Source organism: Phacochoerus africanus, chromosome 2, assembly GCF_016906955.1.
Source record: "Phacochoerus africanus isolate WHEZ1 chromosome 2, ROS_Pafr_v1, whole genome shotgun sequence".
In the NCBI taxonomy this organism is placed as follows: Eukaryota; Metazoa; Chordata; class Mammalia; order Artiodactyla; family Suidae; genus Phacochoerus; species Phacochoerus africanus.
The window spans coordinates 128,488,520-128,516,382 of record NC_062545.1 but is presented as its reverse complement, the minus strand read 5'-3'; the positions used below and the strand labels follow the sequence as shown (position 1 = coordinate 128,516,382).

At 52.1% G+C, this 27,863-nt stretch overlaps 1 protein-coding gene across 5 annotated transcripts in view; it reads left to right on the top strand.

Moving 5' to 3' along the window:
- The window catches only part of DUOX1 (dual oxidase 1), a 30,707-nt gene that overhangs the window by 698 nt on the left and 2,146 nt on the right, over positions 1-27,863 (top strand). Inside the window, exons 2-31 of one of the 5 annotated variants that reach the window (XM_047766463.1) lie at positions 1,891-1,974; positions 2,169-2,333; positions 3,037-3,224; positions 3,374-3,575; positions 3,676-3,842; positions 4,194-4,254; positions 4,380-4,476; positions 6,882-6,972; positions 7,994-8,096; positions 8,335-8,507; positions 9,892-10,067; positions 10,249-10,367; positions 11,121-11,258; positions 11,696-11,809; positions 12,553-12,752; positions 13,382-13,567; positions 15,651-15,876; positions 16,134-16,227; positions 16,503-16,678; positions 18,526-18,595; position 18,838; positions 19,268-19,398; positions 19,963-20,141; positions 20,325-20,555; positions 21,098-21,197; positions 21,436-21,485; positions 22,888-23,015; positions 25,492-25,645; positions 26,185-26,417; positions 26,637-26,795. In XM_047766463.1, the coding sequence (XP_047622419.1) occupies positions 1,891-1,974; positions 2,169-2,333; positions 3,037-3,224; positions 3,374-3,575; positions 3,676-3,842; positions 4,194-4,254; positions 4,380-4,476; positions 6,882-6,972; positions 7,994-8,096; positions 8,335-8,507; positions 9,892-10,067; positions 10,249-10,367; positions 11,121-11,258; positions 11,696-11,809; positions 12,553-12,752; positions 13,382-13,567; positions 15,651-15,876; positions 16,134-16,227; positions 16,503-16,678; positions 18,526-18,595; position 18,838; positions 19,268-19,398; positions 19,963-20,141; positions 20,325-20,555; positions 21,098-21,197; positions 21,436-21,485; positions 22,888-23,015; positions 25,492-25,645; positions 26,185-26,417; positions 26,637-26,795 (4,196 nt within the window). Of the gene's footprint in view, positions 1-1,472; positions 1,558-1,890; positions 1,975-2,168; positions 2,334-3,036; positions 3,225-3,373; positions 3,576-3,675; positions 3,843-4,193; positions 4,255-4,379; positions 4,477-6,881; positions 6,973-7,993; positions 8,097-8,334; positions 8,508-9,891; positions 10,068-10,248; positions 10,368-11,120; positions 11,259-11,695; positions 11,810-12,552; positions 12,753-13,381; positions 13,568-15,650; positions 15,877-16,133; positions 16,228-16,502; positions 16,679-18,525; positions 18,596-18,837; positions 18,839-19,267; positions 19,399-19,962; positions 20,142-20,324; positions 20,556-21,097; positions 21,198-21,435; positions 21,486-22,887; positions 23,016-25,491; positions 25,646-26,184; positions 26,418-26,636; positions 26,796-27,863 lie in introns of those variants that run through there. The other 4 variants (XM_047766461.1, XM_047766458.1, XM_047766459.1 and 1 more) reach the window with 4 other exon arrangements.

Genomic DNA, 27,863 nt, shown 5'->3' with positions numbered 1-27,863 from the left:
AAAAAATTGATTAGACACACAAGATAGAAAAGGATCTTGAAATCGGATTGGACCCAAAGGAAGTCAACAGTGTTTCTTTTTAGTTTTTTTATTTTTTTACTTTTTTGTCTTTTGTCTTTTCAGGGCCATACCCATGGCATATGGATGTTCCCAGGCTAGGGGTTGAATCAGAGCTACAGCTACTGGCCTAGCCACAGCCACAGCAATGTGGGATCCGAGCCATGTCTGTGACCTACACCACAGCTCCCAGCAACTCTGGATCCTTAACCCACTGAGCGAGGCCAGAGATCAAACCCCAAACCTCATGGTTCCTAGTCAGATTCGTTTCCGCTGCGCCACGACAGGAACTCCAACAATGTTTTAAGGCAATATGATAAAAACAAAACCCAACAAGATCCTTGAGTTTCGTCTTGTTACTTCAGATTTGGACAGCCTCTTACTAGAATCTGAGGCCTCTGTCTAGAGTCTGGGTCTCTGAGGAGAAAACTGGGCTTAAGGTACCACAAATTAGGTTAAAAGAGCAAGTCCTTGATCATCGGGGTGGGGATGCAAGAGGGGAAAGCAGAGATCTGTGGAATGATCAGTCTTGGCTGGAGGCAATAGGATGGTGAGATGGCTCCTGCAGCTTCTCCCTGGCCAAAACTGCTCACATTCTCATTCCTCCCAGTCCTCTCCTTGCCTTGGCCTTGGAGTTCCCTTTTTTCCCCCAGGTTTTGGCTCTTATTCCCAAGAAGCATTCTCCCCTATACCTTCCCCAAGAGGTGCCTTCCTTGTTCTGCCACCAGTTCATCTTATTTTAGAGATCACATGTATGTGGCTGCCCTAGTTCCTGCCCCAAGTCCTGGATCCTTAGTTCTTTGCTCCAACATCAGGCCCTGAGTCCTCTTCCCTCTCAGACCCCCTGGTGAGTGTATGTAGGCACTCACAGGAGTACTCCTCTAGCATGGGGCAGGAAAGTAGCTCTGAGATCCTGTCCTTGATCTAAGGGGAGAGATAACTAGAGGGATGGGTCTTTCTGGCTGAGAGTCCTTTTCTTTGTTCTCTGAGGTAAGCAGAGAGGGAGCCTTAGCCCTATAGCCTCCTAGTTTGGGGAAAGGAATCTGGCTGGTCATCTGTTTTACTGACCAAAAGGACTCTTGCTCCATCTCTGATTGTGGATCATTCCTTCTGCCCCCACTGCCTGAGTTCATCCTTCAACAGCTGAGTGCTTCCTCCTAGACCCTAGTTTTTGGAGAATATAATAGGGTCAATAGGAGGAATTATATGGGGAACATGATGACTTGGAAGAGGAGGTGGCAAGGTTATCCACATGACCAGGCGGTCCCTGATCCCACCCAAGAAACTAGGGAAAAGACCAGAGCAGCAGCAGGCCTCAAAGCCACAGCCCATGGCTCATGCCCTTACTCTGGGCTCTGCTCAATAGGCCCCTGCCCAGGAATGAGTCACGGAATGACATGTCTTTCCTTGCCTAGGTGGAAGAGTGGCTGGTCCTTGCTCTGCATGATGTTTTAGGACTGGCAGTAGTTTCTGTCCTGCTGTGTCCCCCAGGGAGCAAAGGTGTGATAGCAGTAGAAAGCTCCCTACCCATCGCCACTGTTCTCCTCACCCTCCTCTTCCTCTTTGAGGCCACTTATCAGCACACACTGGCTACCACTGCTTTAGTGCTCCCGGCCGTATTTTCCTCACTGAATAGCCTTAAAAATTGAGCTTGAGTTTGGGCATCACTTTGTCCTGGGTGATCTCCCTTTGTACCCTACTTCCCACACTGTGCTTGTTGTCCACTTTCTGCTGCTCCAAGTGCCAGCCCCACAAGACCCATATCCTGCAGGCCTGCCTGTGCTCTCATGTACTGACTTATTCAAACTGCCCCTTCCCTCTGTTCTTGCACAGGAGCTCGGAACTCCATTTCATGGGAGGTGCAGCGATTTGATGGGTGGTACAACAACCTCATGGAGCACAAGTGGGGCAGCAAAGGTAAGTGAGAGCCAAGTGGAGACAGAGCCCCAGGATCAGGGTGGTATCCACTGCTAAGGGCCAAGGGCTGGCAGGTATCAGCAAAGGCTCACCCGTTCCTAAGTTTTAGGATCTGTGATATGGAGAGAGCCTGGGAGAGAGGTCAGGGGGGCCTCCCTGAGGGTTCATCCTTGTCCTTGCCCCTGCTTCTCTAGGCTCTCGGCTGCAGCGCCTGGTTCCAGCCAGCTATGCAGATGGTGTGTACCAGCCCTTGGGAGAGCCCCACCTGCCCAACCCCCGAGACCTTAGCAACACCGCCATGAGGGGCCCTGCAGGGCAGGCCTCCCTGAGAAACCGCACAGTGCTGGGGGTCTTCTTTGGTAAAGGACTCAACCTCTGGGGAAAGGAGGCCAGTAGGACTAGCTGGGCACCTCTGGGTCCGAGGGGGGAGTCAGGGAGTGAGAGAGAGAAGTGATGGAGGGTCTGAGGGAGGGATTGAGAAATGCAAGGGGAGGCAATGGGTTGGGGTAGGTGTGGGAGCAGGGGGAGAATGTCTGGTTAGGGGAGACAGGGATCTGCCCCCACCTTGAGCCGTTGATGGGAGTGGGGATAGAGGAGCATGGAAATAATCTGGTAGGGACTTTTGGTGGGACTCTGTTCTCACTCTGCCCCTGGGGCTCCTAGGACAGGTTCAGGGCAAGGTTCTGATTCTGGTAATACCACTTGGGGTGAACTGGCAAAATGGGAGCCACCCTGACCACAGTGACTGACTCCTGCTGGCCATCCATGGTGCCACATTTGGTTTCCAGTGTCCCACTGAGGCTGGCAAGGCCTCTAGGAAGGCTGTTCCCAGCTGCATGTCAGAGCAGGTGCTGCCAGCCCTATTGCCTAGGCACCCTCACTGGGCACCTCCCAGTTACTGACAATGAAAACAGTTTGGACAGAAGTTTGGGAAGGGGTGGGGAGGTCAAGGCTTAGACTTGCCCATAATGGCTGTTGAGGCTTTTGAAGCTTCAAGGAAGGGGTGAGGGGGTCAAATACATGGCTGAGTGGCCCTACCACGCCCTCCCCTGTTGCGGGCAGGCTACCACGTGCTCTCGGACCTGGTGAGCATTGAAAAGCCTGGCTGCCCAGCCGAGTTCCTCAACATCCACATCCCGCCCGGAGACCCCGTGTTCGACCCGCACAAGAGCGGGGACGTGGTGCTGCCCTTCCAGAGGAGCCGCTGGGATCCCAACACCGGACAGAGCCCCAGCAACCCCCGGGACCTGGTGAGCAGGGCAGGCGGCAGGGCTGGGGGACCGGACCCGAGGCAGGTGGGGAGAGGCTTCCACCCGCGCCCGACCCTCGCCCTCCCTGACCCGCCTCGACCATCCGACCCCCGGCTCAGCCCCCACCTCCGCTCCCGCCGTCCCCGCAGACCAACGAGGTGACGGGCTGGCTGGACGGCAGCGCCATCTATGGCTCCTCGCACTCCTGGAGCGACGAGCTGCGGAGCTTCTCCGGGGGGCAGCTGGCGTCGGGGCCCGACCCCGCCTTCCCCCGCCAGGCGCAGGACCCGCTCTTCATGTGGACGCCGCCCGACCCTGCCACAGGGCAGCGCGGACCGCAGGGGCTGTACGGTGAGGCCGGGCGGGGACGCGGGCCGGGGGTCGGCGAGGTGCACCCGCCTCGGTCCCACCGGCGCTCACCTCCTCCCCTGCGTCCCCGCGGCGCGTGCAGCCTTCGGGGCGGAGCAAGGGAACCGCGAGCCCTTCCTGCAGGCGCTGGGCCTGCTCTGGTTCCGCTACCACAACCTGTGCGCGCAGAAGCTGGCCCGCGAGCACCCGCTCTGGGGGGACGAGGAGCTCTTCCAGCACGCGCGCAAGAGGGTCATCGCCACCTACCAGGTCAGTCGCAAGGCTCCTCGCCCACGTCCTGGTCCCCAGAGCCGTCCCTCCTTGCACAACCCCACAGAGAAACACCCCTCCCCGAGAGCTACTGTCTCCCTGAAAATGACAAGGAGGCAAAACGCTACTTAGACAAGAGATTTCCCAGTGATTATTGTTTAGCTGTCGCCCTCCGCGACCCCCTGGTTCCTTGTGGGGGACAGGCACCTCTGCCCCTCTCCTGTTTGAGTGACTCTCCCCTGACTGCCCCAGCCTGGTCCTCATCTCCCACCTAGGCCTTCCCTGGGCTCAGATGCCTTCAGGACAGCAGCTCCAGCGCTGGCCTCCCCTTTCCCCTCTCTTGACCCTCAGAGCATCACTATGTATGAGTGGCTGCCCAGCTTTCTGCGGAAAATGCCACAGGAGTATGCAGGTGAGAGGAAGGGGAGGGAGGATGGAGAGCTTGTAGGAGCTTTTATGGTGTGTGTCTGGTAGAAGGTTGGGTGGTTTAAGGGCTAAATTTTACCAGTCCTCTTTCTCATTTCCACTACCCCCAAGGATACCGCCCTTTCCTGGACCCCAGCATCTCCCCAGAGTTCCTGGCAGCCTCTGAGCAGTTCTTCTCCACCATGGTGCCCCCTGGCGTCTACATGAGGTGAGGGAGGGGCTTCGATGTTTGTGTGTTTGGAAGGGGAAGGTGACAGTTGAGAAAAATCTGCCCTTAGGAGCCCTCAGGACAAGCTTATCAGTTTGAAGTGTGCCCATTCCCCTGGGGAACAGTGAATATGTAGGGGAAGAAGACCAACAGTTGTTTAAAAACATACATCATTGTAGCTTTTAAGCACCTTCGTGTCCACTTTCCTGCAGCTCATTTAGATATTAATCCCCCAATTAAGGATGAGCAAATCGAGGTTCAGAGGGTGAGTCAGGAAGTCTGTAGGTCTGAACCTCAGATATTGGCACTACACTGGGGGCATTTTTAATCTTTTTTTTTTTTGTCTTTTTGCTATTTCTTTGGGCCGCTCCCGCGGCATATGGAGGTTCCAAGGCCAGGGGTCGAATCGGAGCTGGAGCCACTGGCCTACGCCAGAGCCACAGCAACGCGGGATCCAAGCCGCGTCTGTAACCTACACCACAGCTCACGGCAATGCCGGATCATTAACCCACTGAGCAAGGGCAGGGATCGAACCCGCAACCTCATGGTTCCTAGTTGGATTCGTGAACCACTGCGCCACGACGGGAACTCCTGGGGGCATTTTTAGCTATAAGCTGAGGAAGTGGGGCTTATTAGCCTTTAGAAGGAATTACAGTTAAAAATGTGTGAAAGCTCAAGAAAAATATTGGCTCCAAAATAATGAAAAGGGATGGAGTTCCCGTCGCAGTGGTTAACGAATCCGACTAGGAACCATGAGGTTGCGGGTTCGACTCCTGCCCTTGCTCAGTGGGTTAACGATCCGGCATTGCTGTGAGCTGTGATGTAGGTTGCAGACGCGGCTCAGCTGGCAGCTACAGCTCCAATTCGACCCCTAGGCTGGGAACTTCCATATGCCGCGGGAGTGGCCCAAGAAATGGCAAAAAGACAAAAAAAAAAAAATGAAAATGGAACTTTTAAAAATACATATATTACATTAAAAGTATATAAGAGTTCCTTGGTAGCTCATCAGGTTAAGAATCCAGAGTTGTCACTGCTGTGGCAAAGGTTACTGCTATGGCGAGGGTTCTATCCCTGGCCTGGGAACTTCCACATGCCACAGGCATGACCAAAAAAAAAAAAAAAAAGAATATAAAGCAAAGCAGGCCAGTCTTTTTTTTTTTTTTTTTAACAATTGCATTATAATTTTAAATGATTCATGGAGTTTCCACCCTGGCAAAATGGTAACCAATCTGACTAGTATGCATGAGGACTCAGGTTCAATCCCCGGCCTTCCTCATTGGGTTAAGGATTGGGCGTTGCCGTGAGCTGTGGTGTAGGTTGAAGACTTGACTTGAATCCTGTGTTGCTGTGGCTGTGGTGTAGGCCAGCAGCTACAGCTCTGATTCGACCCCTAGCCTGGGAACTTCCATATGCCACAGGTGCAGCCCTAAAAAGACAAAAAAAAAAAACAAAAAAAAAACCCATTTTACATTATTCAAGAGCCAATTCAGGATATGGCTGATGATGGTCAAGAAATTGCAGTAATTGAGTTATCCATAAACAAGTAATTTCAAAAGAATAATTAATCTGTTTTAAATTTTGTAATTTATATACATATATAAAGAATGTGTATATCTGTCTATCTATATATTTATATATATAAAGAATGTTTCCCACTGTTCACTTCTGCAAGGATCAAGTCATTAGTCACTAAAGCTGCCTTCTGACAGTGCACTGTGTAAAGGAATTCAGGACAAAAAACAGGATAAGGCACTCTGCGCTTTAGAAAAACAGAAAGACAGTTTATAAAAAAACAAAAACAAACCAAAAAAAAGCAGGTAGAAAGACAGAGATAGCTCAAGAAAAAAATTGTAATGAACCCAGATTCTTGCATCTTCCCATACATAGTAAAACACAAAATCATTAACTAATATATCTGATCCTTGTGACCAGCAATATCATTTTACTGAGATGTATGCTTGACTGCAACCCATTTCCTAACCAAAATCATATATGTATGCTCTTTGGAGCAGTCCCCTCAGTTACTGAGAGGCTGTTTCCTGGGCTATAGTTCTCAGTAAGGTCCACCAATAAAATTGAAACTCATAACTCTTATGTTGTGGATTTTTTTCTTTCAGTTGGCAGATTTTATATATCTATATTTCTCTATTTATCTACCTACATATATATGTGAAGAGAGAGAGGGAGGAATGTGGCAAACTATAGGCTACATTTTTAGATGTCTGATCTGATGTGGGGAGAGGGACATTTGAAAAATCAGATTGTTCAGGACCTACCCTGAACACATACCACCTCAAGGAAGCAATGGCCTGGGGCCCTTGCCTCTAGCCTTGGAGACCAGAGCTGATGCCGGACTTTAGGGCTTCATAGGCTCAGTCACCACTAACCTGCTCCTTGCATTTCAGAAACGCCAGCTGCCACTTCCAGGGGGTCATCAATAGGAACTCAAGTGTCTCCAGAGCTCTCCGGGTCTGCAACAGCTACTGGAGCCGAGAGGTCAGGGCTGGGGACACATATGTGGATGGGTATATGTGTATGTTGTGGTGTGGGTGTGTTTGTGTTTGAGGTGTGTGAAGGTGGGAAGGAGGGTTGAGGCATCCAGCTGGGCTGAGCTGGGGTGGAAGAGGAAGCCTGGGGCGCCTCAGCCATCTCCCCTCCCAATGTCTGCAATGACCAGGTAGCTGTACACTGTCAAACGTCAGCCCTCCACCTGTCAGCCCTCCACCCCCACCTCAGGGCTGTTTGAGGCATAGAGGAGACTGTGCATGTGTGGCTCTACGTCCATTGCTTCCTCTTAGGTTTTCCTGCTTCCTTGATACCTCCGGGTCTCCTGTAAGCACTGGGATACCCCAGCTCCCCAGGAAACTTCCCAATTAGACACACCCAGGGCAGCACATGAATGTGTGCGTGTGTTGGGGGAAGGTGGAGGGAGGGATTCCGAGAGATTACCAGGGATAATCTGTCCATCTGAACCAGGCCAGTATGGGTGAAGAGCACTGACTTAAAAGCAAAATCAGATACTCTTTGTAGAGTGTCCATAAGAGGGGAAGGCAAGTGGGAGGAAAGAGAGAAGAGGAAAGCATAGAATCAGAGTCATGGAGCTGAGTTGTAAGAGACCTTTTTGTCCTGTTAATCCCTTTTTAATTTTACTTATTTTATTATTTTATTAATCCCTAATGCCCTTTTCATGAAGGCAGGAACACTGAGTTCAGAGAGGTCCTGATCTCAGAGAGACCTAGATCTCGTGCCTTTGTCAACCATACCATCAAATTTCCTAAAAGAGAAGTAAAGTTTTAGATCCCTTGTGCTTATGAAGACCTGTGTCCTAGCAGCATGGGCTTTGGATGGGTACCTTGTTCACCCTGAGTGGGGAATCACCCTGTAGAAGAGGGTGATTATAGGAGCAAACAGTGGGACTTGGTGGACCCAGAACACAGACTGTGTAGGTGGAGGGAGCTTAGCTGCCCAACCTCTAGCCTCATTAGCCACATCCCTCTCCCCTCCCCACTCCCCAAAGCACCCAAACCTACAAAGAGCTGAAGATGTGGATGCGCTGCTGCTGGGTATGGCCTCCCAGATTGCTGAGCGAGAGGACCACATGGTGGTTGAGGATGTGCAAGGTGAGGCTGAGACTGTTCCTGCAATGCACCTCTGGCCCCTGGGAGAAGGTTCAGCTGGACCTCCAGGGCCAGGCAGGGAGGGGTGCCCAGGTCTGGGAGCCTACATCCTTTCACTGCTGAGAGCTTCTGATTTGCTGACCACTGCTCCCTCTCTATGCTCAGGCCCCCCTGGGGCTGGCTGGCACCTGGGGCGTGGGCTAGAGGAGCTCCCTCAGACTCTTTGGTATCTCATCCCCAGATTTCTGGCCTGGGCCACTGAAGTTTTCTCGCACAGACCACCTGGCCAGTTGCCTGCAGCGGGGCCGGGATCTGGGCCTGCCCTCTTACACGAAGGCCAGGGCAAGACTGGGCCTTCCTCCAGTTACCAGATGGCAGGACATCAACCCTGCACTCTCCCGGAGTGATGGCATTGTGAGGAGGGTTGGGACCCAGAGGGCAGGGTGGGAGGACCAGGGCACACTGGTTTGAGATATGGAAGATGGGCAGCAAGACACAGGCACCAGAGACAAGCACCTGGTGAGAGGGGCAGGGCTCCCCCAGGTCACTTTTTCCAGTATCATACACCAGGATGGAGGTTACCAAACCAGCAGAATTAAGCTTTAGACTCTGACTGTGCAGATCCAGCAAGTGTTTATTGAGCATCTATTGCATGTGAGGCACTTAATAGCATTCATACCATTTACTCTTTTACTCTTCCCAACAGCTCCCTAAATTGGCTTAGAAGGTTCCTGACTCAGGAACAACATATACTTTTGTGCAGTGATATTTGAGCTGCTTTTGGGGCGTCCCCTGTCATACCCTGAGCTGTCACCTAGGCAAGTGGCATTGACTGCCAGCCAACAGACCAGTTTTAGCTGTCTTAGCATCTTGGCACAGCAGTGCTTCTACAATTTTGTGCCTATTTAATTGCTTTTTCCCTTACTATTTTGTCAGATTGTTGAAAGGCTGTAAAGAAATGATGTGCACATGGGGCTTATAAACTTTATAAAATCAGTAGGTAGATAGGAGTCAACAGCTGTACCCAAAAGTAGCAAATCTTTAACTTCAACTGGGCCTCACTGGAATTTAGCTGGTTAAGTGCTTATTTGCCTGTGGAGAAAAGAACTAAAGTAAAGGTCAGGTAGACAATACCGCTCATATACTGTTGAAGACTCTCTCTAAAAGGCAACATAGGAGTTCCTGTAGTGGCTCAGCAATAACAAACCCTACTAGTATCCATGAGGACTTGGATTTGATCCCTGGCCTCACTCAGTGGGTTAAGGATCCAGTGTTGCCATGAGCTGTGGTGTAGTTCGCAGACATAGTTTGGATGCTGAATACTGTGGCTGTGGTATAGGCCAGCAACTGTAGCTCTGGTTCGCCCTAGCCTGGGAACTTCCATATGTCACAGGTGCAGCCCTAAAAAGACAAAATAAAAAAATAAAATAAAAGGCAGTGTATATGCAGGAATTTGATTTTCAAAAACTTTTTTTACCTCTAAAGAAGAGAAACCTTTTCTACCATTCATCATTTGTGCTGATTTTGACCCTTCAACTTTCATACCTTTCAAAACAAGTAACATAGGGGACTGACTGCCTGTTTCATTCCAACTTTATAAAATAGGCAGCTGAATCTGTCAAAGAGTTCTTGTAGATGAATTAACATATGGAAAGCACTCAAAGCAGTACCCAGAGATAAGAGAGTTATTATCACTGTCATTTATTATGATTATCCCTGAAGCTGATCCCTGGGAGCCACCTCTTGGCCAGAGGGCAGGTGCTAGGTCTTTGCACTCACTCCTGTCCCTTGGCCCCAGGTGCTGGAGGCCACAGCTGCTCTGTACAACCAGGACCTGTCCCGGCTGGAACTACTCTCTGGGGGGCTCCTGGAGAGCTATGGGGACCCTGGACCCCTCTTCAGCACAATTGTCCTCGATCAATTTGTGCGACTGAGGGATGGTGACCGTTACTGGTTTGAGAACACCAAGAATGGGTAAGGCCCACCTGGATTCCCGCCTTAGACTCTACCTCAGCCTGTAAACAGCACCCATGGGCCCTTGATTCCCATCACTCCTTCCCCAACCCCTCTGGGTCTTTTTCTTCCTCTGAGTTCTGGACCTGGGGGCCTGCCTCTCTCTCTCACCTCAACAGCTCCCCACCTCTCCCACTTCCAGGCTATTCTCTGAAAAAGAGATCGCAGAGATCAGAAACACTTCCCTACGGGATGTTCTAATAGCTGTTACCAACATGACCCCTGGTGCCCTGCAGCCCAACGTCTTTTTCTGGCATGCTGGTGAGTGGCCAGGGGGCACTTGGCAGGGATTGGGGTCTGGCGCCTCATCCCTCTTCAGCTGTAAGCTTGCTTCAGTGAGGCTGGATTCCAAGGAGGACAGTGAGGTGTGGTTCTGCCCTTGGGAACTGTGGTCCTGGGTGGCCACATACAGCTGTGTACGTTCCCTTCTCCACAACTCCAGCAGGTGCCCAAGCAAGGGCAGGACTGAGAAGCAGAGAGATCTGGACAGGAGGCCAGCTTTTGGCCAGGATAGTTGTAACAGGAGGAGGGCGAAGTACAGTAAGAATATCTTAAGGATATCCTAATCCCACAGCAATGATGAGGGAAGAGTGTGTGTGTGTGTGTGTGTGTGTGTGTACATATGTGTAAAGGAGAGATAGATTGAGGTTCCTTTTTTTTTTTTTTTTTTGTCTTTTTGCCTTTTGCCTAGGGCCGCTCCTGAGGCATATGGAGGTTCCCAGGTTAGGGGTCTAATCAGAGCTGTAGCTGCCAGCCTACGCCAGAGCCACAGCAACTCAGGATCCGAGCCGCGTCTGTGAACTACACCACAGCTCATGGCAACACAGGATCCTTAACCCACTGAGCAAGGCCAGGAACCGAACCAAGAGGGCAAATGCCACATTCTTGGTACAATGGTAGGGGTGAGAAGCCCCCTGCCCTTTGCTACTCAGAACTCTTTCTGCCACCCTAACCTTCTCAGTGATCCTTGTGGCCCAGAAACCCCCAGGATTATATCTTCCTTTGTCTCCCCAGGAGACCCCTGCCCACAGCCAAGACAGCTCAGCACCGAGGACCTGCCAGCCTGTGCTCCCCTCATCATGCGGGACTATTTTAAAGGCAGTGGATTTGGCTTTGGGGTCACCATTGGGACTCTGTGCTGCTTCCCCCTGGGTAAAAGTTATGGGCAGGGAGGGGCTGGGCGAGAGGTGGAAGCTAGGGGGTGGGGTTGGAGTGTTTCCATTAACGATGACCGACCAACTAGCCATGCAGGGTACTGTTCCTTTGGGCAGATGAAGAAAACCTCAGAGCAGGAGGGACATGGTTGGCGGAGTGAGTCCAGGCTCTGGCACAAGGACTCTTGCCTTAGTCTCCGGCTGGGAAGGGACCTGAGTGATGAAAGCAGGGGAGGCTGGGCAGGCCCCTTAGATACTACCCAAAGCCTCCCAAAGCAACTCCTCCCTCAGGGAGCTTCATAATTTGAGACAATTGAGTGGGTAACCTAGGAGGTGAGAAAGCAGGGGGTGTTGCCAAGGAGCCTGGGAAAGAAGCCACTGATCTCCCCAGACCCCCACCCTCCTCCGAGCATCCTACTGCCTCTACCCTCTCAGTGAGCCTGCTCAGTGCCTGGATTGTTGCCCAGCTCCGGAGGAGAAATTTTAAGAGGCTCCAGGTCCAGAACCGCCAGAGCATCATGTGTGAGAAGCTCGTGGGGGGCATGAAAGGTAGGCCTGGGGCTGGCTTGGGTGGGAGTGGGGAGGACATGACTCTGGGCTATAGACCCCACTTCCCACAGCAGCCTGAGGAAAAGGCTTCCCTTTTCTAGGCCTCCAGGTAGGCTAGGGCAGGTGAGAAGAGCCATAGAGACATTAGGTGGAAGTTGGACCTGGAGTCCTCCGTCTTCCTTAGCTCCTTCCAGTGGTCCCAAATAGAAAGAATGTGATAGACTCATGGGGAGGAGTCACAGGACCCTGCCTACATTTCACAAGGTTACTATGACACACAAATTCCTGACAGCTGCTGCTATGTGGCGTCTCACACCAGAATTTCAGGCAACAGAGAAGTGATTAATGAAAGTCTAGAGTCATGCTCACTGAGGTTTGGAAACTTGGTTCCACCTCTATGGGTTGTTGGACCTTAGGCAAATTTTTTAATCTCTCCAAAACATTTTTTTCTTATCTGTAAAATGATAGTAATGGTAGCACTTACCTCATAGATTTATGAAGATTAAATAAAGGAGGTTCATACAAAGCACTTGGTGCAATGTTGGGCACATAGTAAATACTCAGAAAATGGTACTTATACTTCTCATGGGCAAGAGGCATAGCGGGATTGTCGGGAGTGGATGACCCTCAGTATCCTGCAAGGGGCAAGGAGGTTAGAGGCCTTGATCCAACTCCAGCCCAGAGCTGGACCTCTTCCTCCCCACCACGCAGGCCCCTGCTGACCCAGCCCTGTCTCTCTCCAGCACTGGAATGGCAGGGCCGCAAGGAGCCCTGCCGGCCTGTACTTGTGCACCTGCAGCCAGGCCAGATCCACGTGATGGATGGCAGGCTCTCCGTGCTCCGCACCATCCAGCTGCGGCCCCCGCAGCAGGTGAACCTCATCCTGTCCAGCAACCACGGACGCCGCACCCTGATGCTCAAGATCCCCAAGGAGTATGACCTGGTACGACCTAGCCAGCCCCTGGCTCCTTGTCCACAGCCAGAGCCAGAAAGGTAGCCAGGTGGAGGGGAGGGAACATTGTGCCAGGCAGGGTTTCTGGCTTCTAATCCCTGGCTGTAGTACCTGATAGAGAGATAAATTTAAACATGTTTGTCCTGCTCTGAGCCTGCTGGATGACATGGTCTCCACAGTCCCTTCTTAACCTTGCAGATATAGTCTGCCCTTTTCTTTTTTAAGGACTCCCTGGCAGGCCCTAGCTGGGAGTACTTGAAAGAAGTGAAGCACTCTTTTTGATGTCCAGTTTGCAGGATCCAGTGAATTGTTAGAGATTAGGGAGTAAGCTCAATCAGAGGCTGATATTCAGCTCTGGCTCTGACTCACCTCTGCCTTCTGCCTTCCCCTCTCTTCTCCAGTAAGGAACAAAGAGGGAAGAATGGAATTGCAGATGAGCCTTGAACGATACCCCTGTGCCTACAAGCAAGCCACTTAACTCACTGAGCCCAGGAGATAACAATATTTCTTTTGAAGGGGTTCTCTTAAGTGCCACCCTTGTCTCTAACAAAATTCATGTAAAGCTCTTGGCCTCATGAGGCCTTGACATGTGGTTGCTCTCCCTACTGCTCCCTCCATAGGTGCTTCTGTTTGACCTGGAGGAGGAGCGGCAGGTGATGGTGGAAAACCTTCAGAGCGCTCTGAAGGAGAGTGGGCTGAGCTTCCAGGAGTGGGAACTTCGGGAGCAGGAGCTGATGAGGGCAGCTGTGACGCGGGAGCAGCGGAGTCACCTCCTGGAGACCTTTTTCCGGCACCTCTTCTCCCAGGTGTGTATGTGGGATCAGATCTGTCCTTGCGTGTCTGACTGTGGTGGTGCCCCTATCTGCATGAGACCATGGGGTGACTCCAGGGAAAGTTAGAAGCCCTGAGTTCTCAGCTAATAATCATGTCTACTGTGATTTTTGACCAAGTCACCTGACCTTTCTGTAAGGAGATGCTCCTGCTCACTTCCCATTCCCATCCTAATCTATGAGACTCCAGGGAGACAGTGCCCAGGAAAAGGGCTTTTTGGCATGTGCCACTTCTCTCCTCAGGGATGCCCACTTTTCTGCCCTTACTCAGCTCATCCTGCCCGGATGGCTGCAGAGAAGCCTGGGTGAGATGAGCAGTAAGGGGTAGAGAGGCAGTGAGAGTCCTTGGTCACCCCTCCTTGGGAGAGCACAGCTGCCAGAGGCCTCTATAGGACATTAATGCCCACCCTGAAGATTTCTGAGACTATTAGGAGGATGTGGGAAAGCAATATAGGAAGAGAAATGCAAGGACTCAAGTTCCTATATGCCCAGGCAGCCTAGGAGCCGAACAGTGAAGAGGAGAAGCTTGGGCAATGTAATAAATTCATCATGGGCTACCACTGGGGAAGTTTATCATCCCAGTGGAAAGATGGGACAAGTGTAGAAAGGAAGATAACTGGCAAAGGATGACAGCTACAAAAGAGATTCAGGAAATAAGTGGTCTAGGAGTTCAGAAAGTGTAGCGAGGCTTCAGGCTGGTGTAAAGTCATGGCGGAGGTGAGATTTGGCAAATGCTCAAAAAAAGTTGGAAAAATTTTGGCTCAGAAGGAAAAAGCATGAAGGACTGAACAGAGGTGCAAGTGGAAGGGCAAAAAATTGTTTGAGGAGGAGCAGGGTTGGCTGGCTGGGGAGAAGATTTATGAGGGAAACCACCATTGAATGGTCATTCATTATATGCCAGGAACATGGCATGTCACTCACTCCTCCAACAAATTGAACCTGAGTATGCACCAGAATGGAGGGACCCCAGCTGGGATGACTCATTGCCAGGGCCCAGGCAGGACCTGGGTACCTCCTTTCAGTTTGGGATCTAGGGCTCTGGGAACTCCCTGTGCTGAGAGCTGAGGGTGTGTTACTGTATCTTTGGGGTAGATGCCAATCCTTTCTATCTGCACAGTGCTTTCAGCTTTCAAAGCATTTTCCATACAAGCTCTCCTTGATTCTCACAATAACCCTGTGAAATAAGTGGGGCAGGCAAGGAAATGAATGCCAGACAACTGAAGAGACTTACCTGAGGTCATGCAGTGAGCAGGTGGCAGAGCTAGGACATGAACCCAGGTCTCTTGCCTCCAGCCCCAGGCTCTTTCCACTAAAGCACCTTGTTTGAAGTAACAAAGTTTAGCTCATTAAATCATGGCCAGGCCTGGACTAGGGGCCCCCTGTTGATAGACAGGAAAGACAGGTTCTGTGCCCTGCTTCCCTCACTGTCTATTCTTACGCTGTGGCAGCCCCCAGGGGCTAGGGGGCTATAGGGGGCTGGAGATGGCCTGTGATGAGAATTCCCCTTTCCCAAGCACAAATCTTTCTCAACCCAGCTGAGGATTTTTCTCAGCCCAGACTCCTTTGGAGATAGGAGAAACCTGCTCAAGCTAGAATTGACAAAGGGGCAGTTGACTCTGAGGACATAATGGTGTCTCAGAAAGTCCAAAAGGAGGACTATGACCTGGCCTGGAAGGGACCAGGAAAAGGAAAGCTATCAGCAAGCAAGGCCACTCCTGTCTCAGACTGCTTCTGTGCCCCTGCTTCCTTCTGTCTCTCTGTCTCTGAGCACTTGAAGGAACAGGGTGGTCCGCACCTTCTATTGTGCTCAGGTCTGGACCTCTCAGACCCAATTCTAGATCTTCTGCTTGGAACAGATGTGCATCCCTCGTCCAATCAGCTAATGCCAAGGGTCCAGGTCTCTGCAGAACATATGAGTCAGAGTGTTGATGAGGTAGTGCTTAGGGGAGGGAGTGCTGGGCAGACACCTTGAAAGGTAGAACCAAGAACCTCTGCTGGCCTTCAAGTCAAGGAAGCCTTGTCATTTTCTCTCCCACCCTCTGCTGCTGCCCGAGTGCAGGTGCTAGACATTGACCAGGCGGATGCAGGGGCCCTGCCCTTGGACTCATCACAGAAGGTGCGGGAGGCCCTGGCATGTGAGCTGAGCCGGGCCGAGTTTGCTGAGTCCCTGGGCCTCAAGCCCCAGGACATGTTTGTGGAGTCCATGTTCTCTCTGGCTGACAAGGACGGAAATGGCTACCTGTCCTTCCGAGAGTTCCTGGACATCCTGGTGGTCTTTATGAAAGGTAGGAGAGAAGGGAGCCATTGTCTAGATAGGAAGATGTGGGAGGGGCTGGAGTGTAGCTGACCTGTTGGAGATAAAGAAGCACTGGAGCCAGGTCTCCAGTCATGGCAGATATCTGGGAATGCCCTGGTAGGGGCCAGAAAGCAGAGCGACCCCTTGCTGTGTGCAGCAGTGAGTCACTCTAGTGTGAGACCACTCCCGGCCTGCCCAGGGTTTAGGCAGATGGGCTGGGGCTCTCACTGGGTCTCCTTTTCCCAGGCTCCCCCGAGGAGAAGTCGCGCCTCATGTTCCGCATGTATGACTTTGATGGGAATGGTCTCATTTCCAAGGATGAGTTCATTAGGATGTTGAGGTTGGTCCTTTGGGAGAGCCAGGAGAATATGGACTGGGGGTAGGGGGGTGGAGAGAGGTGGGACATGAAGCAGGAAGCAAGAGGGTGAAGAGCAGGGGCCTCCCCATCCTCACCATTATAGCCAGAGACTTTACAACTAGGAGGGGGCTCAGGATTTGGTCAGTCCTTTCATGTAGGCTCTGCTCTGAAGGCCTGGTGGGATGGCCAGCAGGCCTGAGCGCCTAGGCCCCAGGACCTTTCTTGGGGCCTGATGGCTCCTCTCCCCCTGGCCCCAGGTCCTTCATTGAGATCTCCAACAACTGCCTGTCCAAGGCCCAGCTGACCGAGGTGGTGGAGTCCATGTTCCGGGAGGCTGGCTTCCAGGACAAGCAGGAGCTGACATGGGAGGACTTCCACTTCATGCTGCGGGACCATGACAGCGAGCTCCGCTTCACACAGCTCTGTGTCAAAGGTCAGGTGACCTTCTGGGCAGGGCTGACTTACCCATTAGGTACTGCAGGCACATGCCTGGGGCCCACATACTATGAGGAGCCCGTAGAAATGCTTACATTTCTTTAAAGTCAGAAAAAAAAAGACTAAATATAATAATAATAAATATGTGATGTATCCAGCCTGGATTACATTCCTCTTTAGATCAACATAATTATAAAATATGATTTTTTTTGTGCAAGCAGGCAGTAGTGCCTACAGCCCAGAAAAGTCATAGTACCGCCCTGCTGGTGGAGTGGGCAGGGTCAGGATGTGGTGGGGGATGGTGGCTGGAATTCTGCTATCCTGTCAAACACCCTGTGGTGTTGCTCAGATCAGGGGGGATGAGGGTCTCCTCGTTACAGCCCTACCTAGACTATACCCATCTCACCTGAGGTGTCTGGTGTCTGGTGGTGGTGGGCTGTTCTGGTTTTGTTCGCTGCTTTATCCTTTGGAGGAGTGCTCATTAAATGTTTGCTGAGTATGTGGAGATCTACTTCTGTTGTCCCTCCCTCTTCTTCCTGCCCCACTGTGTCTGAGACAGGTGGATGGTGGCTAGAGTCAGGGTAAGGAGGGGGCAGGTAGCAGGCAGAGGGACTGCCTGTGGCCTGCTCTAGGCTGTTACGGTGTATTCACAGCCTGGGATCATCACTAGGACATGTTGAGACCAGATCCAGCCCCTCCCAGGATTATGAGAATTTGAGGGGCTGAGCAGCCCAGATATGGGTAAGAGGCGAATCGTCCAAGACATGGCTGGGCCTCTGGTTGGAAAGGAAAGCTGGTAAAGTGCAGACCCAACACTTGTGATGCTACAATTTTCCACCTTTCCCAGAGGGCCAGGGCCGTAGGCACTTGGGCCCCGAGGGCAGAACAGGGACAGGCGCCTGGAAGTGAGCCCAGGCCAGAATCCTGGAGACATCCAGCCCCTGGAATGGAGGGAGGACCAGGATTGGGGGTTGAGGATTAAGTAGAAGGTTGAGTACTATTTTTTTTTCACTTTTAATTGCTGTTTCCTCCATATTTCACTTTGAAATATCCTGAATCTGCAGAAAAGGTATAAGAATAGCACAAGGAGCATCCTTTTACCCTTTGCCTAGACTTGCCATTTGTTACCATTTTGCCACATTTGCTGTTTGCTGAACCATTTGAGAGGATAGACATCTATACTTTGTATTAAATACTCATTTCATTAAATTCAGCTTAATGACTTTTGGCCTCGCGGCTGTAAACCAGGATAATCAAGATTGGATTAGCACTTGGAAGTGACCTGGAGATGCCCAGGCCTACTGTGAGAACCTGGATTTGCAGCTCAGTCCTGCCCTGCCACTCGGTGCTGGCGGCTCCTGGGAAGGTTCCTCCCACCCCCGCAACATTTTATTATGAAAATACACTTTCAAATGCAGAAAAGTGAAAAGAATTTTACAGTGATTTCTCATATATATACTTACACTACCTGGATTTTACATTTACCTCCTGGGAGATTTTAAGCTGGAGGCTCTTTAGCAGGGTTTTGTGGCTGAGTAGCCATAGCAGGCGTTGCATACAGCTCCTGAACCCTACCACACAAGCCTGATACCAGAACTGGGTGTGAAGGAAACACACTCAGGGGAGTCTGCCCAGCCAACTTTGTTTCAGGCCTTCTCCCTGACCACCTGTGGCTGGATCTAGCTGCCACTGGGGGCATAGGCTGAGACTGGGGCACCTAGAGGCAGGGTACTGGCCAGGGACCCTCTATAGTGTCTGGGCATAGAGTGGATACTAGGTATTTTAGCTGAGTCCTCCTGGGCTCTTGGGCCCTGAGCTTCTCACTAGCCCAGCTCTACATTGCAGGGGTGGAGGTACCTGAAGTCATCAAGGACCTCTGCCGACGAGCCTCCTACATCAGCCAGGAGAAGCTCTGGTGAGCCCTCATCTGGGAATGTTTGGGGAGGGCTGGGGTCAGGGGGATGCCTTTCCTTTCCCCAGAATGATTAGGATCAGGACCCTCACTAGCAGTGCCTTCATGCAAATTAGGAAAAGGCAGACAGGGGTTCCTATTGCGGCTCAGCAGCTTAAGAACCCAACATAGCATCCATGAGGATGTGGGTTTGATTCTTGGCCCTGCTCAGGGGGTTAAGGATACGGTGTTGCTGAAAGTTGCAGTGTAGATCGCAGATGTGGCTGGGGTCCAGTGGTACTGTGGCTGTGGTGTAAGCCGGCAGCTCCAGCTCCGATTCGACCCCTGGGAACTTCCATATGCCACAGGGGTGGCCTTACAAGGAAAAAAAGAAAAAGAAAAAGGCAGACATAGTCTGGCTCAAGGAGAAGAACAGAGAGCCTGCTGGATTTCAGCACTCACCTGGTGCCTGGATCAGATGCCCTTTTGAATGGCACAACTGTATTGACATCTTGGCAGGACCCCCTAGGATCCGACTCATCCTCTGGTTAGGTCTCTGTGGGAATCCTGTTGTTCCCTGGCTAAGAGCTCTGACCCTTCCTCAACAGAGTGGGTCTGGAGGCAGACCAGGGGCAGCAGAGGACCAGGTGGCTCAGATAGCCAAGGTCCATCCTATTTCCTTCATTCCTGTCCTAGTCCTCTCCCAGAGTGAGCGCTCACTGTCCCCGCAGCAATGTGGATGTCGAGGTGGAGCTGACACCATGGAAACTGCAGTGCCCCACAGACACAGACCCTCCCCAGGAAATTCGACGGAGGTTTGGCAAAAAGTACGGCTGCTTCTCCCCTTATGACCAGGCAGTTCATCCATCCCTTCAGCATTCATACATCGATTACTTGGTGCCAGGCACTGCGCTGGCACTGGGGGTGCAGGCAGGATGAATAGTCCCTGCCCAAGAATATCACAGTCTGATAAGATTCTCTGATACAGTGATAGTTACAGTGTCCCACTGATGAATGCTATAATAGTGCTGAGAACAAAGGGTTTCAGAACTCAAGGAAGTGCTCACTTCTGCCTGGGAGGTCAGGGAAGGCTTCCTGGAAGAGGCGTCCTTGGAGCCTCCAGTAAAGCATGAGAATGGTGCTGGTGGGAGTTGAGAGCCCCAGACTGGAAGGAGAATGGGCTGTCTGAGTGTGAGTGGAAGCTGGGGTAGATGGAGTGCACCCACTGGGATGAAACAAGCCATCCACTCAGTGACAGGCAGCTTGAGGAGTATGGTATTGAGGAGTCTTTGGGGTCTGAACTCTACTTAGCTTGAGTAACTCAGTGCTCCTTTCTCCCTTCTGGAGAGCGGGTCTGCCTTAGCTGAGAGTCAAGACTTCCCATCTCCCAGGGTAACATCGTTCCAGCCCCTGCTGTTCACCGAGGCTCACCGAGAGAAGTTTCAACGTAGCCGTCGTCACCAGACAGTGCAGCAGTTCAAGCGCTTTGTGGAGAACTACCGGCGCCACATCGGCTGCCTAGCCGTGTTCTACACCATCGCTGGGGGCCTTTTCCTGGAGAGGGCCTACTGTGAGTGACAGTGGTGGGGACAGGCTTACAATGACAGCCCTGGGTGGGAGGCCCTGAGAGCAGTGACCAACAGCCCTGAAAGCAGGCCCTTCTGGGGAGTGGGGTGAGGGGCCTGCTTAAATGGAGACTGTGGAAGGCTTGTCAGGCATCAGTGGTGGCCTCACCCGCCTGGGCCCTCCGCAGACTACGCCTTTGCAGCTCACCACATGGGCATCACAGACACCACCCGTGTGGGCATCATCCTGTCACGGGGCACAGCAGCCAGCATCTCTTTCATGTTCTCTTACATCCTGCTCACTATGTGCCGCAACCTCATCACCTTCCTGCGAGAGACCTTCCTCAACCGCTACGTGCCCTTCGACGCCGCTGTGGACTTCCATCGCCTCATTGCCTCCACTGCCATCATCCTCACAGGCAGGGCCTGGGAGTCCCGGGGATTCTCTCCATGTCCTCAAGCCCCCTGCAGGCTTCCCCTCCTCTGCAAGTTCCCTCCTCTCTACCTGCACTTGAGTGTGCATCTTAGATGTCCTTCTTATTGGATGATGGTAGCCCCCACAATGCCATAAAGTAAGCCCAGGAGCCCCCACTGGACCACCAGTGCCTCTTCACACCTCACCAGCCTCCCACTGACCGGTTACTAACACCCCAGAATGCGTACATATGATGTATGTGCTCTCCCAGTTTTTATGTCTTAAAACATAATTCTGTGAGAGAAACCAAAGGAATGAATTTCTAATGGTATAATATCAGACCCATGCAGTTATTCTCATGGATGGTGTATATATGGGGCAGAGGAGGAACAGGGGGTTGATTAGAGAGCAGAAGTCCATGTTGCTCAGGTCCTTCTTCAGGCCCCCAACTCTGGCCGTCTGGAGTCCTCCCCCTTGGGCTGAATGGGTTACGCACCCTCAATGGGCTGACCCAGACTCACCCCCACCCTGTATGGTCTTCCTCAGTCTTACACAGTGCAGGCCATGTGGTGAATGTGTACCTCTTTTCCATCAGCCCACTCAGCGTCCTCTCCTGCCTCTTCCCTGGCCTCTTCCATGATAATGGGTGAGTGTGTGTGTCTCAGGGCCAAGGGATGGGGGAGGAATTCTTCACAGAAATTCTCTTGGCTCAGAGGAGTATGTCACCTTCAAGCTTATGGGACAATGATGAGCCTAAGCCCCCAGTCTCAAGTTGGCAGAAAGGGAGACTGGTGGCTGGGTCGGGGTGCCTCCCCTGGAAGGTCGTTTCTGGAAGTCTCAGACATCTCCTCACAGGATCCTTCCTTCTTTTCCCTTCCCCATAGGTCTGAGTTCCCCCAGAAGTATTACTGGTGGTTCTTCCAGACCGTACCAGGTGAGAGCCCTCTCTGCTCTGTGAATTTCTAGGCCTGGCTCTGAGGTCCAGGCTCTGGGTTCTGTCTCCCATGGGCAGCAGCTCAGTCTACTCTAGGTCCTCATGGTGAGCCAGGCTCTGCCCCTTGCTCTGAGCGCTCTCCTGGGCAGTAGGAGACTCTGCATTGCAGGCCTTCTCTCAGGAGCTTAGCTGGGCTCCCGCCCTATTTCTGAACTAGTTCCTTCATCTGAGGAATGGGAGTACACCCTTCCACCCCCAACACACACACCTACCATGACTATGATTTTGAGGTATGCTGTGCCCCAGCTGCATGGGGGAGGGGCCAGGCTCTTTGTGGAGTCTGGCAGACACCCCCTTCACCTCACCCCCTTCATCCCATGGTCTGTCTTGACAAGAGCTGTTTAGGGGCATATTCCTAACTCCCCATAATCGCCCATTTTAGAGCTATCAGCTGTGAATGTATTCAAATGCTTCTTGAAGCTATTTATATCTTCAGTCTTCTTCCTTGGGGGTAACACATTTTCTTCACTCACTCCTTTCTGTGAAACACAGAATGTTGGTTTTTTATTTTTTTTAAATCCCTAAACGATCTGTCTTGAACCTCACAGAGTGCTTTTTCCTGCACACTGGAGTTCAGTGGATTAGGCTGCTTTTATGCCCTTCTCTCCATTCAGGACTTTACAGTCTTTGGCTAGATCCCTTCTTAACCTCTACTTTTCCACTTCTGCCTCTCTCCTTGATCACCTGAGGGGCTATTCTCTGGAATGGCACCAGTGTTGCCCTCCTCTGCACCCCTGGGATCCCTGTGAGAGGATAGGTCTCCCACCAGGTCTGGGTGGCACCCAGGGGGGCTCTAGTGATAAGCAGGGACAGCATGGTCCCACTTGCTCACTAACGGTACCAGTGCTCATATGCTGTGCTGTGGCTGCCGTGTGGAATGCTGCCCAGACGCTGACCAAGCCTCGACTCCCCGAGGGCAGGGCCTGTAATGTCCAGAGGGCCTAGGGTGGCATCCCTGTGCATTCATTCACTCAGCACAGTTTCCATAATGCCCATGGTGTACCAGGCCTTGCATGAGGCCCTAGGATTCAGTGGTGAATCGGCCTAGCCTGGTCCCTGTTCTTATGAACCTGAGAGTCAAGAAAGTGACAGGCATAAAACAAATAATGATCCAGGTGTTTGGAAAATAACAAATCATGACAAGGTCTATGAAGGACAAGTAAAGTCTGCTGAAATGAAAGGCACCTGTGATTGGTAGTGTCGGGGAGAGCAAGAGGGAAGGATGCTGGGCTTTCCGGCCCCTACCTAGACTGGTGGCATGGAAAGGGGACCCTGGCAACCTCAGAAAGCCCCCTCTGTGAGGGCCTGTTCCTCTATTCTTCACCCAGTGTTCATTTTGCAGGCCTCACAGGAGTCATGCTGCTCCTGATTCTGGCCATCATGTATGTCTTTGCCTCCCACCACTTCCGGCGCTGCAGCTTCCGGGGCTTCTGGCTGACCCACCACCTATACATCTTGCTCTACATGCTGGTGAGGACTTTGGGCTTTAAACCAGACCAGCAGAGTCTAGACAGGTGTTCTTGGTGGCAGGGGACGGGGGTGGGGGGAGGGGGGGCGTGCAGTGACGGCTGAGACACCAGTTCTCCATCCCCTTAGTTATTTCAAGTACCCTCTTCACTTCTCCCAGTCCCTCTTAAAAGACTGTAGGGGGCTCTCAGGTAAACAGACCCATTTTGCAGCACTTGGAAGAATGACTCCCTGGCATGGGTTTTGCAGTAGCAGCCTTACCAGTCCAATCTACCTTCCTTGGAGACACCCCCACATCATTTCTGCCTAGCCAGTCTTTCCCCACTTTGGGTGGTTGTTTGGGCTCCTAGGTAGACTGTCTGCACTAGGGAAGCATCACCTTTTTAAAGAGAAACTTCAATGGATTCTGCCACTTCTGTTCTGATCTGTTTCTGGGGTGTTAGCCACCCCACCCTGCTAGCTAAGTGTCACCTTCAAAGTTAATGAATGGTTCGAAATGTCTTCAGCTGGTCTGTTGATAAAATGGATTTTTAAGACCCCCCCTTCCCCTTTCCTTCTCCCTAACCTGGAGAGACAGGTTCCTTCCTTCAGATTCCCTTCCTTCTCCTCTCCTGTTCCCTTCACCTTCTGCTGGCTTTGTCATCAACTGCTTCAGCTGGCTGGTCTCAGAGGTGACTCTCATCTTTGCTCCTGTGTCATGGCTCTGCTTGGTCTGCCTTTCTCATAGACACAGGCATTTGCCACAGGGCACCCTGAGGGCCTTGCTGAGAGGTTAAACCAAGTCCCAAAGCTCTCACATCCCCAATGGTGATAGCATGGCTGCCAGCATTCAAGGAGAGCCCAGATAGCTGCCTGCTCTGTCACCTGGCTCCAGGCAAACCTACACACAGGAGTCTCCTTTGTCCTGAGACAAAGGGAGAGAGGTCATCACTGCCTGGGTCAGGCTGGTCCTGGCTGTCTGCCCTGCCTTCTCCCAGGTGCAATCCTGTCTCTCCTAGTAGGTAGGTGGATCTGGTTCCATCTTGCCTGAGGCTCAGTACTTCATGGTTCTGGAAGATGACTGCCCAGCCCCAGCTTAGGATGTTTCCTAGGAACTGATGGTTTTTGTTTCCAAAGAAATCTCTGCCTTCTTTGGAAGCTATTGCTAATTTATCCCTCCCTCCCTCCCTTCCTGATAATGGGTACAGCCCTAGCATCTGGGTTACTGTTTCTGTTAGGGGGTGGAGATGACAGTCTTATTCCCAGTGATAAAGCAGGAACTTTTTTTGAATGAGATAGGCGACCCAGAAGAGTTGTCAGCCTGGTTCCCTCAGACCAAGACTCATTTCTGATTTATCTCTGGGTTCTAGGATCACTGGGGGACCCACATGGAAGCTAGCCTCTTGGAAAGGTGGGCTCCTAGCCCTGGCAGAGCCCTGGGGAGAAATCAGAGCCCAAGTACCCCTGTCTGCCCATTTATTCCAGGTGTTGTCACTTGACCTCAGGCAGAAAGAGAAGTTGCAAGTAAATGACCCCAGTGTCCCAGGGTCTTGGAAGGGTGTCCGGGCTCCTGATCTAGGCTGTGGAAGGTGGAGCTAGCAAGGCAGAAGCTGAGCTGGCAAGCTGTTCCCCAGGCTCCTCAGTCAACCAAGAGTCTGCAGCAGCACCAAGCAGGGAGGGTGTATAAACAAAGGCATATGAAGTCATCCTGACATTGTTCTCAGCCTGGTTGGATGCTCAGAAAGCCTTGGGGTTGGGCGTGGGTGCTCTGTAAGGAAAGACGAACTTGGGAAAACTGGAGCCCAAAGAGGTTTGAGTTAGCTCTGTGGGGAAAAGCTCAAAAATTGGGGAATACTCAGCCGGGAATGGAGAGCTGAATGAGGAACCAGAGTTCACTAACAGTTATCTGCTGAGGTCTAGTATATACTTATTCTGTGCTAGGCCCAACAGAGGAGGGGGAGATGCTAAACTCTGCCCTGGGAACTGAGGATTTGCTGCAGATTTAAGTGCCAGGCACGTGAAATGTGAAATGATCAAATGAACAGATACTACAGGATTAATTGTTGAGCTGAGTGTTCCGTCAGTCAGTTACAAGCACTCATTGAAGGGAGTTTCATCTGGGCCAAACTGGTTAAGGAAGACTTTGGGAAGTCTCTGTAGGTTTTTTTGAGCTGGGAATGACATGATGAAATGAACTTTAGAAAGTCGCACTGGCTGTCTTGAAGAGACTGGATCACAGTGGGACAATACAATGGAAGACGAGTTAGGAGCCTACTGCATGAGTGCAGGTGGCTTGGTCTAGGATGGTGCAGGGAGATGTAAGTAGGCGCATTAACTTGGATGCTTTGGAGGATAGGTTGGGAGTGGTTATAGGTTGGGAAGGAGCATGGCACCTGATAAGGGGGATTGGATGGACCAATTGGAGAAGGATGCAGGGGTATAAGGCCCACACTGATGTGGGTGTGCCTTGGATCTCAGCTGTACTCTCTGCTCTCTCCAGCTCATCATCCATGGCAGCTTCGCTCTGATCCAGCTGCCCCGCTTCCACATCTTCTTCCTGGTCCCAGCACTAATCTATGTGGGGGACAAGCTGGTGAGCCTGAGCCGGAAGAAGGTGGAGATCAGCGTAGTGAAGGCGGAGCTGCTGCCTTCAGGTACCAGCCTAGAGGCTGTCGAGGGGGCAGACTGGTGGATGTTACTGGGGAAGCTGACAGGACAGGGGCAGAGCCTAGACCTTGCAATCTCCTGGCCTGGCCCAGTGGAGTGGGGAGGAGACTGGTAGTGGTAGAAATGAGAGAGGAGTTGCCAGGGGGCCCAAGCCTCTCTCACAGCAGAGAGAGAGGAATCCTGGCCAGGCTGCCCACCCTGCCCTGCTGACCACCAGCCCCAGCGCTGCCTAGTGCCGCCTCAGGGTAGACATGCCTGATGGGGGGAGGCCTTCCTTGTCATATTCTGAAAGCAAAGCTGAGGTTGAAGAATGTATATGTGTATGTACGACTGGGTCACCTTGCTGTACAGTAGAAAATTGACAGAACAGCTATCATGGAAAAAATAAAAATCATTATAAAAAATAAATACATAAATACATAAGTATAAAAAAAAAAAAACTGAGGCTGCAGGCAGGGGAACTCTCTCGAGGCCACATTGTTGCTGTGTTCAGGACAGCAGCCTCTCTCCTACCTCCCCTCCTCAGGAGTGACCCATCTGCAGTTCCAGCGGCCCCAAGGCTTTGAGTACAAGTCAGGACAGTGGGTGCGGATCGCCTGCCTGGCTCTGGGGACCACGGAGTACCACCCCTTCACACTGACTTCTGCACCCCACGAGGACACACTTAGCCTGCACATCCGGGCCGCAGGCCCCTGGACAACCCGCCTCAGGGAGATCTACTCACCTCCAACAGATGAGAACTGTGCCAAATACCCAAAGGTGCCCATGCTCCCACATTCCCCTTAGCAAGCCTTTGTCCTGCAGCACCCGACTCCCCACAGTGTTACTCCCTTCCCCTCAATCCACAGATGATGCTACAAGTCCCCCACTTCTCCCTCACTCCATAAATCTCCTGCATTTCCCTGCCTCCCATTTCTGGCTTCATAACTCTGGTAGTGACTGGCCAAATGTAACTCAAACCCACTCCTTTTTCCATAGCTGTACCTCGATGGACCGTTTGGAGAGGGCCATCAGGAGTGGCATAAGTTCGAGGTGTCAGTGTTGGTAGGAGGGGGCATTGGGGTCACCCCCTTTGCCTCTATCCTTAAAGATCTGGTCTTCAAGTCATCAGTCAGCTGCCAAGTTTTCTGTAAGAAAGTGAGTGTCCCCCATACCACCAGCCCAAGGACCTGTGCTCCCTATCACTGTGTCCATCTCTGACTGTCCCCTGCCTCTGTTCTTGGCCTCCTTGACCTCGTCAAGGCCAAGGTGATCTGACTCCAAGGGAGTCAGGATACTCCTAGACCCTAAAGGACAGAGTTGTTTCACTAATGCTTCCAGTCTCTTCCCTCAGTTATGGGGTACCCCACTCAGGAACTGCTTCTGAGAGTTTTCCAGGCGGGGTTGGAGAGGGTTCCATCCCCTCTTACAGAGGAAGCCAGCGCTTGAAGCACTCTTGGGTTGGGAGGGGGAGTGGCACATTTAGGGTAGGGAACAAGTGAAACTGGCTTTGTTCTTAAGAGGAAGAGGAGGAGAGGTGGCAGGACAGGGCTGGTAGAGCCCGGGCTTGCTCCAAGAACACAGCCCAGGCCCTCAGGTCCCTCCATACTAGGCCCCCTCACCTCAGCCTGGCCTTGCTGGCAGGCCTCTGCTTGTTTTTCTGGGCCTGACAACAGGTGAGTCAGGGACACAGGAATGCAGCCGGCAGAGGCCTAGCCCATATGCTGTCAGCATTCAGAGGGTGACAGCTCCCCTGCTCCTCTGTCTGAGCCAGCCCTGTCTCTGCTTAACCCACTCCTTTCCCCATGGCTCACAGCTCCATTTCTCCCCATCAGAAGCTGGAGATAGGTCACTCGGGGTACTTCCCCTCCCCTGGTCTCTCTTTGAGCCAATGCCCATCCACTCCAGGCAACCAGCTGGGTCTTCCCAGAGGCTGTTCTATGACACATCCTTTAGTGGAACCCTCTTCCTCTGGGCAGCCTATAGGTTGGGAGCCTAGCAGCCTGAGCAGGGCCCCTGGAGGGAGAGGCAGGTCAGCCTCCACAAGAGAAAGCTGCTTCCCACCCCATCAGACCTTTGGTTCCCTTCAGGGTCCTTTCTCATGCCCCAGGCTATTGCTCACTTCCACCTCTCCTTGCCCTGGGGCAACTCCATCTCCTGCCTCAGAGCATGGTCTACCTCCTCAAGCTCCCTGGGAAGAGGCACAAGCTGGTGGAGACTGGAAGA